This window comes from Ovis canadensis, chromosome 22 (assembly GCF_042477335.2).
Source record: "Ovis canadensis isolate MfBH-ARS-UI-01 breed Bighorn chromosome 22, ARS-UI_OviCan_v2, whole genome shotgun sequence".
In the NCBI taxonomy this organism is placed as follows: Eukaryota; Metazoa; Chordata; class Mammalia; order Artiodactyla; family Bovidae; genus Ovis; species Ovis canadensis.
Window position 1 is genome coordinate 39,941,858 of NC_091266.1, and position 16,085 is coordinate 39,957,942.

Consider the following 16,085-nt stretch of genomic DNA (forward strand, 5'->3'; position numbering starts at 1 on the left):
GTGCCTTACAGGAGGATGCCGTCTGTTCTACCTGCTTTTCTTTGGCTCACATGTGCCTTTTCACTGTTAGTTTCACTTGTTATAAATCTAGAAGATTGATAAATGACAATGTCAGTAGTAATAACCCTACATGAGCTTTATAGTACAGTATTCTTTGAAGAGTGTTCACATTTAATTCTCACTGCCAACCCCCTAATACGGAGGTGGAGTGTACCCATTTTACAGATGAAGAAATCGAAGCACAGAAGGCTAAGTGATTTGCCTAAAGTTGCAAAAGAGATTAGTGGTAGAGCTGGAACTAGAACACGTCTACTATAGTGTTCTTTTTTCTGTCTACTCCACCACAGATTTTAATCTGAGATTTTCATCTTTTTTCAAGAAATGTCTTCCCAGTAGTTTTTTCTGTGTTTTTGCACATGTGAGAAATTGAATGCTGTGATTAGATTTTTATCTTCGTGTGAAGTGACGTTTTGATTGCATATATGTTTATGTAGATATTTTAATTATGGTTATGGTCAGAAAAGCCATGCTGAAAGTGGTGATTTCAGTTCCATTTAGTTTTCACTATTCAAATTGTCCCATTATGCATAGTGGGTTGCTATTCTCCATGTTGCAGTTTTAAATTAAGTGTGGAATTCCAGGCTGTATTCTTTCTCACAGTTTCTATAGGGGAACGAGTAGCTTATTTAACACTATAATTCTCTTTGTGATGTTTGATATACACAACTGGAGTAGATAGAATACAGCTTGATTTCAACCCCTTCTTCCCCCTCTCCTGAAATTACTTATTTATCTTTATTATTGACAGCCATTGGACTCTCTCGTTTTCTAAAAGAGTAAGCAAAATGTTATTTTATGATGAGAGGGAGGAATTAATGAATTACAAACACTTTTCTGATCATTACCATTTTACACTTTTCTTTTAAGTTAAAATGATCAAATTCTGTATTAAAATAGCCCCACATATCATAATTCTTCCTTATAGTTTCCTAGAACCCAAAGCTGTATTTTTAACGTTTACCGTTATCGGACTAATAAAATTCCATTATCAGAATTAAAACTTGTGCATTTAAAGGGCGCTCATTTTACAATTTATATGTCCATTTTGAAATTGTTATTCCTAGTGATAGAATTGATCTGTTGTTATTTTATTAAAGTGAATGTAGTTTGTGCAGTTTTTTTGGAATGTTAAGATCACTTTTCTTTTAGATCCTAAGTAACTTCTAATTACAGGTTCCCCTGTGAATGGATTATACTCGGCTTTTGAAGTTAGGAACTTTAATGAAAGCTCAGTGATAGTAAATCTTCATTTCTTTTATGATAATAAAATATATTAATTAGCATGTAAGGAACCCTTTGATCTTCCCTGTAACTCAGATGGCAAAGAATCTGCCTGCAATACAGGAGACCTGGGTTCAATCCCTGGGTCAGGAAGATCCTCTGGAGAAGGGAATGGCAGTCCACTCCAGTATTCTTGCCTGGAGAATCCCATAGACAGAAGAGCCAGGCGGGCTACAGTTTGTGGGGTCGCAAAGAGTCGGACACAATGGAGTGACTAACACTGCCGCTACTGCTAAGGGCTCAATAAATAGGAGTTAATTATGTTGGTGTTGAGAAAGAGGATAGATAACTGTGATGGAAGTCAAATCTAAACCATATTTAAAATCAATATAAAGAATACCTAATGAATAAGGGACCCGTTTAGGTACTTTTAAGCTTTAATATAAAAAATCAGTTGCAAATATTTTGGCCGTGTAATCATCCACACTCTGCTTAATTATTCAAGCCCATAGCTCAGTAAGGCAGTTGGTGTCTTTGCAGACTTGGAAGATGAGGAAACATTTCCATTTTATGTGCCTTGATTCCTACCTGTTGATCTTCGTTTTATTTTCTGGAGGAGCATGGTGCTAGTTCTGCCAGCTTCTAGATAACAGTCTTCACTCTTTTTTTCCCTCTTATACACTGGCCACTTCAGGGCTTGCTTCTGCAGTTCTTTGTCATTCACTTTGAATCTTCATTTCAGGATCCTTTTATTCCTTGCATTGCGTTCTCTGTGGTTTACTTTGGAACTTTTGAAAGTATGTTACTGAGGGAAGGGGCCCACTATGCTTTATAGGGACTGACAGATAAAACTAAATTGGGACCAATAGAGTGGAAGCTCCTTGAAGGGAATGCTGTCTTTTATTGATTTTAGTAACCATGTAAGTAGTACGGACCCCAGCATTTATTAAGTGCTTGAAAAAGGTTTTCTTTAAACTGAACTCTTACTTGATTTCGACAAATACAATAATATAACCAAAAATTGCATTGACAAGAAATCACATTCACTTTTTTAATGGCACTGGTTTATACAGTTGACCCTTCAACAATTTGGGTTTTGGGGTGCTGACCCTCTATGCAATCGAACATTCACGTAAAACTTTACAGTTGGTCCTCCACATCACAGTTCCATATCTGCACAGTCAGCCAACCACATGATGTTTAGGACATATTTAGTGAAAAAATCCACGTTTATTTGGACCCATGCAACTCAAACCTGTGTTGTTGAAGGGTTCACTGTGTTCACCTTTTTATTTTCACATAGGTACTTATTCATCCAATCTTTTAAACTTGATTTCTTTGTCTAAATGTAATATTTATATTTATGATAATTTGGACCAATTATTTTTGTCCACACATATTTTTTTAAGTTATATATGCAAACTAATGATAAAAATACTGAACAAAATAAAATTTTTGATGTATCTGCAGGTTATATTGTTTATTAAACAAGTTTACATATAGAAATTTTACAGTGAAATTAGAGAATCAGTTTAATTTTTATTATAAACGATATTTACTGTAAGAAAAGAGAAGCTTGAACAACTTATTTTGTTATAACTGCTTATAAGATAGGATGGAGATTTTGCAATCTTATTAAATAAATCTAATTAGGTTTGTAATAGTCATTGAGTTCTTTTCTTTTTATGTGACTGTAGTCAAGTTGGCATTTGTAATTTTTTTTGTATAAATGCTCAGCATTAATTTTATCTACAAAACTGACAATGTACATTGTGTCTTTTTAAATGACACATAAATACATTTCTTGTCCCCAGTACAAAAGATCATAATTGATACAAAACTCTACTGGTAGTTGTACTCCTTAGAAACAGTTCACTAGTCTTTCTGCTGCTGTACATTTGTATTCATGCTAAAATACAAATCACAGTGCAGACGAGACAGCAGCATTGTGACGACAAATTAACAGGATGTCATGGATGGTGAGACCAGATTCTCATTTCCAGAGAATCAGTAGCAAGAGAAGCATCTTGAGGAACACTGCTAGGCTCACTCTGCATTGAAGACCAGGCTGGTAGTGATCCAGATGCTTCCAGATTCTGTCCAAGGCCTGAAAAATGGTTCCAAAATGAATCCTGAGGTTTTATCATCTCTTAGATATGCAAGAGAAGGGATTATAGGTGAAGTGCTGCTTCAACCCTAAATCTCTAAATCCACACTCAAATTGATAAGACTATCCCTTGAATTAATTGCAAGCTACCATAACTGTCAAATGAGGGATAGAGATCCAATTGGTTACTTGAAAATTTTGCATTTCTTCAGTATAGGTATTGTTACTGTTCCATCCACAACTGTATAATCTAGCATAGCAACCATAAGTCCCTTTAACCTTTCCTTTCCTTATACAATAATTGAGAGATTTTTAAAAAAGCATAAATTTGGCATTTGAGCAAATAGTATGTATTCAGTAAATATTTGTTGAATGAGTGACTCCCAAACATGTTGGTGGACTTCTCTGATTGTAAAGAGTTTTGTTTGTAGAGTTATATAATGTAGCTCGCTTTCCTGTTTCTAGTTCCTGCTTCTCTAGCAGAGCATTATTTCTCACTAAGCCCTTAAAGTGTGGCTCTTCTTATGCACAGGCTGGAGACGCAGAAACTGTCTTTCTCTGCTAGTACAGCCACGGTGTTGCTCCCTAACTCTGTTAATAGAAAAATACAGACTTTAAAGTTCCCGGCTCCTGGTTTACTTGTTTGTTCTTTATTGCCTCTCTCCCTAAAAGGCATTCTTCTTCATTTTTATTGTAGCCACACTCTAGTGGATTGAATAGTCAGTTTTAGAAGGTGTAAATTTATTTTTTTCTCGAAGATGTCAGCATAATTGGGCATTTTAATCATGAGTAGTTTATATAGACTTCTCTTGTATGTATTATTCTTAGTAGTGAGTTCACAATATTAAATATTCTAGTACTTTCTGGTCTTGAGTTGGGTGACAAATATATGATATGCCTATACTGTATAATTTTGGTGATTTTTAAATCTAGTTAACTTTAGAAACTTGGTTCAGAAATCTTGTTAATTACTGATACATACAGCCACATAGATAAATGGATGTTTTGCTCCATAGATACTTACTGACTGATGGTTAACCATGTCTATTAGGAACAAGAGTTTGTTCAGAAGCAACAACAAGAATTAGACGGCTCTCTGAAAAAGATCATCCAACAGCAGAAGGCAGAGTTAGCCAATATTGAAAGAGAGTGCCTGAATAACAAGCAGCAGCTCATGAGAGGTACATGAAATATGTGGCATATGTATATACAGGATATGTCTTGAAACATTGCAGAGATATACCTGGGAATTATTTGAATGCTTTCTTTTCCTAGAGTGGTAGAGGGAAAGAAAAAGGTAAATAAGAGGAAAATACTGTATACAATTCAGAACAACTGCAAGACATAGAATTCCTTTATGGCAATAGAAGTGAACAATAAAAGTGAAGTAAACATATAACCCCTAAAAAATCTTTTTGTCCAGGTGATGCTAGAAATACACCTAAGTAATTTTAGGTGCTCCTAGTAAGGACTTCCCTGGTGGCTCAGACGGTAAAGCGTCTGACTATAATGCGGGAGACCCGGGTTCGATCCCTGGGTTGGGAAGATCCCCTGGAGAAGGAATGGCAATCCACTCTAGGACTGTTGCCTGGAAAATCCCATGGACAGAGGAGCCTGGTAGTCTACAGCCCATGGGGTCGCAAAGAGTCGGACACGACTGAGTGACTTCACTTCACTTCACTTATACCCTGTAATGGTATACTTAATTGGCTACATGATAGAATGGAATTTTAAGCACTTATTTCCTCGAACAAATACTTTGGGTATTTTTTCTTTCTCATTGAGATGATTAAATGGAATTTTAGTGTTGGGAGTGGGGCATTCTTTGTTTACAGGACATTAGAACAGAATGGAAAGTGGTAATGGATATTATCTTTACATTGGTAATATTTCTTTTATAGCTCAGAACGTCTGTGTGTATTAATTAGTGTATTAGAACACTTTTATGTAAATATTAAAACAAGGACCAGCGTACATTCATGAAAAGAGCAAAGTGACATTTTGAAAATTACCTTCTTCTTCCAGCTCGAGAAGCTGCGATTTGGGAGCTTGAAGAACGACACTTACAAGAAAAACACCAGCTGCTCAAACAGCAACTTAAAGATCAGTATTTTATGCAAAGACACCAGCTGCTTAAGCGCCATGAGAAGGTTAATGAAAGGAAATTTGTTCACTTTTTTGTTCATTTTAAAGTTTGCAGAGCTGTTTATTTTTGAAACTTATATATTTTACAGAATAAGTTTTAAGTGTCTTTTCTTTCTTTTGTCCTAAAATTTCTTTGATGAAATCTGGAGTAATTAATTATATGTTGATCATTATTGCAAAACTTCTTTTCTACAAATTCCAAGAAAGGTAACTAATAAACAGTGCTTAAAGACCTGTTACACATTATAGTCTTCAACTTGTCTCTCAAAGGTAGCTATTTTGGCTCCTTTTTAATTCAGATATCTTAAAAATGTGGACTCCCTGTATTTAGTATAAGAGAGTTAACATAAGACTCTTATTACTATTAGCTTTATTTTTCTTATAAATTTTTTTTTTTGGCCTAATGCTTTATTGATCAGTATGTAACAAGGGAGAGAATAATTTGGGGAACAATAGCAAAATGACATGTTTGAGCATACTTGTGGGTACTGGGTATTAAATTATCTCTATATCACTGGATTCTGAAACTTTCTTAGGAAACAGAACAAATGCAGCGTTACAATCAACGACTTATCGAGGAGCTGAAAAACAGACAGACTCAAGAAAGAGCAAGACTGCCTAAGATTCAGCGTAGCGAAGCCAAGACGCGAATGGCCATGTTTAAGAAGAGTTTGAGAATTAACTCAACAGCAACGCCAGATCAGGACCGTGACAAAATTAAACAAGTAAGTAAGCAGATTACTGTCTTCTTTTTTTAGGTATAGAAGTTTTGGATGGTCTTTAGAAGTACCACATAATTGTGTTGTAAACATTGGAGCCACTTTGGGCTCTGTAAACATATGGCTTGTCCTAGCTCCCTCTCCTCCAGTGCTGGCCACCGAGAGCTGCTGTCTCCCATGCCCCACACAAGATCCAGGGCTAGATTAATCCCAAGACCGGCCCTGGGAATAAGGCGATGTGACCAGCTTTACAATCAAACATACGGCCTCACTGTACTTCTGTAGTCACAGTTCCCACACACAGATTAACTGAGGTCACTAAGCAGATAGGAGAAACAAGGATTGAATCAGCAATCTCTGCCCGCCTCCCTACCCCCACCAAAATGTAGACTCCAGCTTTGAGTCCTAGCGTATTATTACTTGTAGCTTTAGTTTATTGTACTTTAAGCTTTGTTAAATTCCTTAATTACACTTTTGGAAGATGCAGAAATTACATTGCCTATTAACCATATTTGTTTTTCTTTCTTATAGTTCGCTTCTCAAGAAGAAAAGAGGCAGAAAAATGAGAGAATGGCTCAGCATCAAAAACATGAAAATCAAATGCGGGATCTTCAGCTGCAGTGTGAAGCCAACGTCCGTGAGCTGCATCAGCTGCAGGTCAGCTCCAGAAGCCAGAGAGCAGAGCTGGCAGCAGAGGCGCAGTGCCGGTGGCTGGCGTTGAGGAAGCGATAGGTGCTCACAGTAGGCCGCACATGGCTTGAGAAGATGCCAGAACTTAAAGGTTTTCTTTCCTCTGTAGACCCAAAGGAAGATCAGTTTAGTATCACAGGCACCTGTTGAGATTTTCTACAGCCGTGATTAGTATAAACATGAAGCTAATTTATGATATAGGAAGTTGCATCTTTCAAAAGTACTGTTGAGAATTTTTAGTATATTTTGCAAAGAAGATGAACAAAGTTTTGAAAATGATGTAGGCTGTTTTGTTACGTTCTGAATTTTAAAATTCTTTTTATCTCAGGATAAATAGTTATTTTCTTCAAGGTTTTTGAAAAAAGTGATCAATATATGAGAAATTTTCTCCTAATATATAATTTCTAAAATGTTTACAATTTCAAAGTAGTGTATATACATTGTGGATATCATATATACTTAATTTTCTAGAGCAGAAAATAGTTTCTAATCCCGTGTTCTGGTACCATTGGATAAAATGCTTGCAAGGTGCCCTCTGTAGTGTCAGTTTTGTGAGTAAACCTTAGAATGGGAAATCAGGATCAAACTAATTTGTTCTTTCTTTTTTTTTTCTTTTTTTTTCTAGTTTAGTTCTTTTTTTTCTTTTTTTAAATTTTAATTTTTACTTTATTTTACTTTACAGTACTGTATTGGTTTTGCCATACATTAACATGAATCTACCACGGGTGTACATGAGTTCCCAAACATGAACCCCCCTCCCACCTCCCACCCCGTGTCCTCTCTCTGGATCATCCCTGTGCACCAGCCCCAACCATCCTGTATCCTGCATCGAACATAGACTGGCGATTCGTTTCTTACATGATAGTATACATGTTTCAATGCCATTCTCTCAAATCATCCCACCCTCTCCCTCTCCCTCAGAGTCCAAAAGTCTGCTCTACACATCTGTGTCTTTTTTGCTGTCTCGCATACAGGGTCACAAACTAGTTCTTTCTAGTCAAGTTCTTTTTATATGGTAAGTAACAGATCTAGCCTCTAAACTTGCCAAAGTGAAACTATGACTCATTTCATAATTCTTGGTCCTTGGTTGTTAGAAGAGAATTTCAACCTCAGTAATAGCTTTATGTTTGATGGATATATATTTTTTTAATTTTGGAAGATAATTGTATTTGTGAAAAATTGCTAATGTGATCTGAAATTTTTTTAATTCAAACTTTCTTTTCAGAATGAAAAATGTCACCTCTTGGTTGAACATGAGACTCAGAAACTAAAGGAGTTAGATGAGGAACACAGCCAAGAATTAAAGGAATGGAGAGAGAAATTGAGACCTAGGAAAAAGGTAATTTTAAAGCTTTATACACTTGCATTCGTCCTCCTGGCTGTTGGCCCTTTACCTAATATGTGTCAGGGACGGGAGACACAGAGACGAGGAGTCCAAGTCCCAGAGGTTCAGAGTCTAGTTGACAAGCAGCTGCAGATCAGCAGGGGCGTTTCTCTGAAGGAGGTAAGTGCCCGGTGCAGAGCAGAGTAGCACAGTGTGCCAGCAACAGAGGAGGAATGCTCCAGTCTGCCCGGGGGAGGCAGGAGGCGTGCGAGAGGAGATGCCTTGTGAGCCAAATGAGGCTTGATGGATGAGCAAGAGCTTGCTGAGAGGACAGACAGATTGGAGTGGGATGGGGCAATGTAAGTACAGAGAAGAGAAAGAGTGAAAAGGATGTGTGCAGGAGTCTCATGTAGCTCCCTGTCACGGTAGGTGAGAGGGAGCGTGTGCCTGTGTGTAGGCATTAGGGAGGGAGAGAAGGAAGGGATGACAGCTTAGTCTGGATGGGTGAACTGGAGCCAGATTATAAGGCCCTTACGTGCTGTGTTCATTGACAGTCTAGTGAAGTAAGAAAGGCTTCCTACCCCACAGCCAGCCAGCCATCTTCCTTGTGTGCGCTTGACTCCCTGCTAGCCTGGCCCAGCTGGTCAACCATCTTTGAACTCTGTCTTTTCTATTCCTTATATGATTCTCTCTCTTAGCTTTAAACCTTTATTTTCTCTTGGGCTTCCTGCCTGCTATACATTTCAACCATTCCTTTCTTCCATTCATCCAGTCAGTTAATCAAGGAAATAATATTTAGCTCCTACCATGTGCTAATAAAACTTTCTAGAACTGACCAAGTCAGCTGATAGGGTGGCTTTTTAACTTGAATTTTGTTTATTGTTACGTTTTTGAATAGGTGGTACATTCATGTGTTTCTGAATTCAAAGGGTACACACAGGGATGAAAGTGAGAAGTCCCTTCTCCAGTTCCTCCTTTCACCCTTTGAAGTCTAGCTTTTGCTTTAAATTCCTCCCCAGCTGAGCTGGTTGACAGTGGTCACAGTCCAGTGACATTATCCCCCTGTTATTCTTAAAAGTCTCTTCTCACCTGGCGTTTGTGACATAGTCTCTTCTTTCTCTGTGCTTTTTTTTTTTTTAATCACTTTTCTTAGTCATCAAGTCACCTGAAAGGCAGACATTCCCCATTTTGCATTCTAACCTCTGCTCTTTGCATGATGATCTTGTAGACTGTCCTGGCTTCAGCTGTGGAAGCTGAAGGACATGTTTAAAGACAATTCCAAAACTTGTATAGAATACAAATTCTAAAGTGATGCAAGTCTGGGTTCAAGTCTCAATGCTGACACTGGTTAATTTTTTCTGCTTAACACTTCTGAGCCCTGTTTTCCTCATGTGTAAAATGAGGATGTTACTGCCTCCCTAATTGGCCTTGTTAAGACAGTAAACAGAAGCTGTGTGTGGACAGTACTTGTCAGTTCTTGTATAGTACTTAAGATTTGGTCAGGATCCAGTGAATGTTTGTTATTGCTGTAATTTTATTGTTTTTATTGTGGGTTCATGCTCTCACTTCCCATGTCCCCTCTGGATGTTCCATTCCTCCTCATTTTATTCCTTCTGTTCCATTATCATCTCATCAGAGGTTTCTTTTTTGATGACTGGGCATAAAATAGCTTCAGTGCGCACCTTGAACACTCCTCTGTCCCCTCACCTTTCTTTGTTTCTCTTCATAATATTTATCCCCACCAGCCGCATTTCTTTATTGTTTGTCTTCTCTCACCAGAATGTAAGCTCCTTGAGGGCAGGGGCATCATAGCTTTGCTCACTCTTACATACCCGGTTTCTGGAACAGTTCCTGCACATTGTAAATGATCAGGACGTGCCTGTTGAATGTTATTCAGTGTTGACTAAAGAGTGTAAACTCAGTGGAGGTAAAACTGAACTCAGTAACCCTTTTAATTCATCTCCATCTCACCTTTCCCCTCTCTCCAGTCCTACCCACCATCGGGTGTTCTTCCCGATATTCCTGTCCTCTTAACTGGCATCTAGGCTAGAAAGCTGAACTATCTTTCATTTCCATCAGACCCCACGTTCAGGCAAATAACACATAACCTGGACTCTCATTTCCTAATCTTTCTCTCCCTTTGCTGTCTTCCTTCTTAAAATTGTTGGTAATGTCCTAATGGCCCGTCTGGGATCTTGTTCCCTTTCCTCTCTTCCTCCTTGGCTGCCGTCACCAGAGTTTATCCTCAGGAGCATCTCTGATGCTGTCGTCGTGGTATTGGTAAATCTTTAGTTTCATCAGAACAGAATGTGAACACCTCTCTTGGACTTTGAAGCCTTCACGGTGCCACACTTTGGCCACGTCAGCCCTCCTGACTTGCCTCCTGCTTGCCACCTTGTTCCCAGTTCCTGGTCCAGTGCTGGGTATGCTCACCGTTACTCACAGCAGCTCCAGCTTCCTGCCTCTGCACTGGGTCAGCTCACTCTCCCCGGGGTGTCTTCCCCATCCTGTCTGTTAAATTCTTCTCTTTCCACTGAAACCAAGCTCACGGTCTTCCTGAGAAACTTTCCTGTGTCCTTCCGTCTTTTCCTGTACTTTGTTTTCTGCAGCAGGACTTCTCCTGAGTCACTTGTCCACAAAGTAACTGATTACCTCAGATACTTAGCAAGTACTTAACATAGTTGTCCCACACTGTGTGTGAAGATGAATCTGCCGTAGGTCTTACCTTTAATCTGTGGTTCAGTGTGGAAGAGAAGACATGCATATCAGCAATCAAAATAAAAAATAGAAAATGCTGAAGTTCCATGTGGAAGAGACAGACAGTAGTTAATAATAAGTGCCATCTGTTGAGTGCCGAATATGGGTTAAGTGCATTATTAACACATTTAATCCTCATGTAACAACCCAGTGAGGTAGATGGTGTTATCGCTGTTTCACAGCAGAAGAATGAAATGGTTCTGTAATATAGAGAAGTAATTGAAGTTTCATGTCGCTGAGCCAAGACCTGAACCCAGAGCTGCGCAGCCTGTGGTCCTAGCTGTTGAACAGTGTCTTCTTCGTTAGGATAACATACAAAGACTTTGGGGCAAATAATTTTATCTTGACTGTTGCAGAGTAAATTCTATTTGTAATACTAGTGCATTATTTCTTTCTCCCTTCCTTTTTAAGACACTGGAAGAAGAGTTTGCTAGGAAACTACAGGAACAGGAAGTGTTCTTTAAAATGACCGGGGAGTCTGAATGCCTTAACCCATCGACACAGAGCCGGATTTCCAAGTTCTACCCTATTCCCAGCTTGCATTCCACTGGATCATAACAATGGGAAGCATGCTGTGGTTGGGTTTGGCTTTTAAGTACGTCATTCTGTTCTCTTCATCTTTAGCCATAGTCTATCAGAGAGCTCATGAAGACAATCACCTGCCTCACCTTCTAGGTGTTTTTTGTTTGTTTTACTTGTTTAGTAATGATGAAGGGAAAGGAACTAAGACAGATGCTGGGCCATGTTGGCAAAGTAGCATCTTGCAGTAATTCCCTAAGGTGATTTTTGTATATACTCTTAAAAATTGTGTTATTTAGATACTGTTACCTGAAAGTTATTTAAAGAAAACTGTTACGTCATTTAAGTATTAGTAAATATCTTTTTACATGACTTAACTTCTCAGTGATGTCTAAAATCTATAATTGAAGCTCTCTACACTGTGGAGAATTGTAATAATTTTGGGGAGTAAGTAGCTCTCATGAAAAAATTTTGAGTTGCTCAAAATATGATATTGATTCAATAAATAAATCTATTATCTTTAAATGTTAGCATTGGACTCTTAAAAGAGAAAAATTATTTCAGTAATTTGTCTAAAATAATTACTTGTTTAGACATAAACTAATAACTAAGGTGCTAGCTTTATTATATAAAATAGTGCCTAAAACACTAAATTTCAATTCAGTCTAAAATAGCATTTCCTCCTTTTGATTCAACAGGGACAAAACACCCTTAGCATTAAGCATTACTGTTTTTTAAATCTTGCTCGTATTACCATTTGATAGAAATTTTCATCCTAAAGTATAAGTTGGAAAGATGAAAACATAAAAGGTAGCTGCTAGACGTCCAAATTGAAAATATAAAACTCACCAAATTAAAAAAATATAGATTTAGCTATCTCAGCTTATTTCCTGAAGTAATACATGAGCTGGTTAAATGGCTTCTCCCATCTTAGCAAATTCTGTTTAAAATTCTCTCATAGGCTGGCGGGCTCTGAGTTATATTTATGAATATATTTTTCTGAAATTAATCTCAAAAGAGGCATTTGTTCAGAGTAATTTTGAAGGAAGAATTTAAATGAAATATTTAGGCAAATACCAGAAATGACTTTCTATTGTTTTAAGATAAAGTCATTCATATTTTGGTTTTGTTTTTTCCATGTTTAAATTATTTACATGATCTGAGTGGGAAAGTCCTGAAACCTTTATCCTGTAGTTGCTTGATATGTGTAATTATTAATGAAATGTTCACTCTAGTCCCTCTTGAGGGTTAGATTTTCAAGCACGTGTCAGGTCAAACAGTATTACAAACCATATTTTGAGGTTGTGAGACAGCACATTTGTAGATGAAGCTTGCTGCCTGCCGTTTGCAGCTTATTAATGAGTGCTAGGTACCAAATTGTAGAAATGTCAGTTTTTAGTTATGTTACAGTTGAGGCTGGTGAAAAATGCAAATGAAACTTTGTGGGAACACTGATTCATGTTAAGAAAATGTAAATATCTGTAGCACTTTCTTACAGTTAATTTGAAAACTTTGAATGCTGAACCTTATTTTGTCAGTGGTTTATAGATGATTTAAAAATGCATGTGATTTTAATTTTGTAATTGTTTTGACAAGCATAATTTACTTGGACAACTTTGTAGGTAGCCTTAACTTCTGCCCAAGTTTGTTTTTTATATAAATATATATACATATATATATTATGTATGGTTGTAAATTCATACACTTATCACATGAATGTGTTACTGTATACAAAACTTTTAACGCTTTATTCTCAAATGCTGGACTGAAAAATGTTTTGAAAGCCTTTTAAAAATATATATATATATATATATCTTTATAATGTTCAGGATGATGGAAATTGTTTATATTGCTATGATAGAAATGACAGTATAATGTTACCCAGTGTATTTAATGATTTATTTGAAGGAGAGGAAGAAGGTTCTCATACCACTTCCTCCTTTGAGATTTTCAGTACATTGACTTTTAAAAAATGAATACTTCAGGCAGTACCGTAGACATTTTTTCAGTATCATTTAAGTGATATCCTATGTGCTGAATAGCTTATGGCCCATAGTTAATTTGGTCTGAATATTTGGTTCTTTTTATTCCTTTCAACTTGACAGTCAGAGCATTGAATAAAGGAAAGAGGCTCAGAGTAGAAGGACTGCCCCTCTGCCGAGTTTATTAGCAGCTCTTGCATCTCTGTGAAATTGCCCTTGGGTTCCTTGTTCACACTCGAGTTCTCTTTTAAATATGACCAGACCATATTCATGTGGGAGCAGGACTACAGAATGATGCATATGTAGAGGTAGAACCTTCGTTTTAATACTTAGAGTTACATAAATCTTTTCCAAAAGTGTTTTGTTATAGACCGTGCTGTTTGTGCCCATCCCTGCCCCCTTCCTGCCGGGCCCTGTATTCACATACAGAAGAGTGGTCTTTCTCTCTTCCATGAAGTGTACATAGGAGGCTGGGGAGGGGCAAAGACGCCTTTGAAATTGAAGAGTACAGTCAAATCCGTTCCTGATTTGGTGATTTTGTTGCTGTGCCAGAATGTGCTAGGAAATGTGTGAAAGCAGTTCTCCGTGCGTGCCCCGTGGTTGCTCAGCCTCGCCCCCGTCCCTGCGTGCTGTGGACGTGCTGGCCACCACACTTCTGCAGGTCTAGCTCATGCAGCTCGTTGCACCAGGTTGCCTTTCCTAGTCCTGTCAATCCATGGTTAGGAGTGAATTGCTGAATTAGCTGCTATGACTCTATGGAGTCAGTTAAGCTTTTTCTTACCCTTTTCTGTGGGGAAGCTATAGGGTGGGTTAAAAGGAAATTTGGAGTGCTTATACCTTGCTGAAAATGTTAAAACTTCCCCGTGACAGGATACAGCAAATTGTAATTAAATGTAAACTAGAACCAGAGCTACCTCTAAGGAGTGTTTCCTCAAGCACAAAGCTCTCAGGCATATGAGACTCACTGTCACAGAGGGCCTCTGATTTCTTGAGCATCAGTGAGTTTCAGAAGTGACTGTCCTTTTGTACTCTCCTAGTTCCCTTGTAACTACAGTTTTCCCCATTCCACACTGTGCTGAAATGACAGAGGCTCTTCTGAGAAGCCAAATTCTGTCAAACGATTGATTAGCTCGAGATACTGTTGACTAAAGGAAAATGTAAAGCTGAGGCGGAGGAGGAGAGCTCTTCAGTTCCAGTTCCAATAGGCTTCTGATGGAATAAATCCATTCTTTTCTGGGAAATGATCTTTTATAGGAAATGGGATGTTTTCGATGCTTTTCTTAAGTTGAAGGCACAACAATTAATGCCACTCTTGTTGCTACCCTGTGACCGACATGGTTTTGATATAGCTTTAAAACTTCTGCTCCTCAGCTTGGGGTAGAGTGTTACACCAGTGTTAAATGTTGGCTGTAGCTTTTTGTGGTCCTTCTCTGATTTGCAGTGTAATAACTCCACAAGCTACATTTTTCAGAAAGAATTTGTTTTAGAAAATGCCTCTTGTCTGTTTGGGAGCAACATGTCTTTTCAATCATGGGATTGACAAATGAAAAATAAAGTTATTTCTTAATCTACTTTGGGAAGCAGTCTTTTATTGAGACTCTTTGAAACTAGATTGTCCTGCGTGAGAATGTTTTATAGCAATTTTAAAAATCCTAGCTGTATTTTAAAGCTTGCAGTTCTCCAGATCGTCTGACTGGGACAATCAGAGGTACTGTTGTTCCAGACTGTCTACTCACCACACATGAGTGTCCTTTTCACTGCTAACTTGGAGGGAGTGTCTTTTGTCAAGCAACCCCTCCTTTGAGTGGTGCTTAAAATATTTCCATCAACATATATGTGTATATATACCTCTCTTTTAATGTCCTTTTTTTCCCTTGAAATAGATTATTTTTCTCAAACATTTCACAAACCATATGACTCACTTCTGCTAAAATAACCTGTTTTTTTCATCACTAATATGTTATGTGAGATTCAGTAGACATTAGGCAGCATCATCTGGCGAGTGGTCAGCTTGGCTGGAGGGAGGCACAGTGTGTCATTTTCTAATCCAGGAGTATTGCATACTGCAGAGCTCACGCTTGACTTTTTTTTTTTTTTTTTAATGAAACAAAAGAGGCTAAGACCCACTGCCATCCAGCTGAGGACATAACTCATTTCTGGGTTCTGTTCAGAGAAGTTAGCAGTTTAGGGCTTTTACCCTATTTCTCTTGGGTGTCAGATTCTGTGAAGACTTTTGGATAGCTTGGATGGGTAAGTCTCAACTAGGACAAAACTCAAAAGTTCGGTTAATTAAGATAAGAATCATTAACAGGGATATGAATACTTGAGCTTCTAAGGCTGCTATTACAAAAACAAATTGAGTCAAGCCTCTAGGTAAAACTAAAATATGAAAAAGGCACGATGCAGTCATTCATTATGCATAGTAAGTTTTCATTAGTAAAACATCAAAATAAACCAAAAACTATTTTCTTTGCCTTCTTTTCCTCCTTTCCTTTCTTCGTTCTCTCCCTCACCTTTATTTATTTAGTTTTTGGTTAGATAGATCACATTAAAACATAATG

The 16,085-nt window shown here is 37.7% G+C and overlaps 1 protein-coding gene across 2 annotated transcripts in view; it reads left to right on the plus strand.

Moving 5' to 3' along the window:
* The window catches only part of SLK (STE20 like kinase), a 58,395-nt gene extending 46,323 nt beyond the window's left edge, over positions 1-12,072 (plus strand). For both annotated transcript variants that reach the window (XM_069567039.1, XM_069567040.1), the window contains 6 exons: positions 4,440-4,569; positions 5,414-5,538; positions 6,070-6,258; positions 6,784-6,909; positions 8,168-8,281; positions 11,435-12,072. In XM_069567039.1, the coding sequence (XP_069423140.1) occupies positions 4,440-4,569; positions 5,414-5,538; positions 6,070-6,258; positions 6,784-6,909; positions 8,168-8,281; positions 11,435-11,581 (831 nt within the window). In that variant the 3' untranslated portion in view covers positions 11,582-12,072. The remainder of the gene's footprint in view (positions 1-4,439; positions 4,570-5,413; positions 5,539-6,069; positions 6,259-6,783; positions 6,910-8,167; positions 8,282-11,434) is intronic.
* The last annotated feature ends 4,013 nt before the right edge of the window (positions 12,073-16,085 follow it).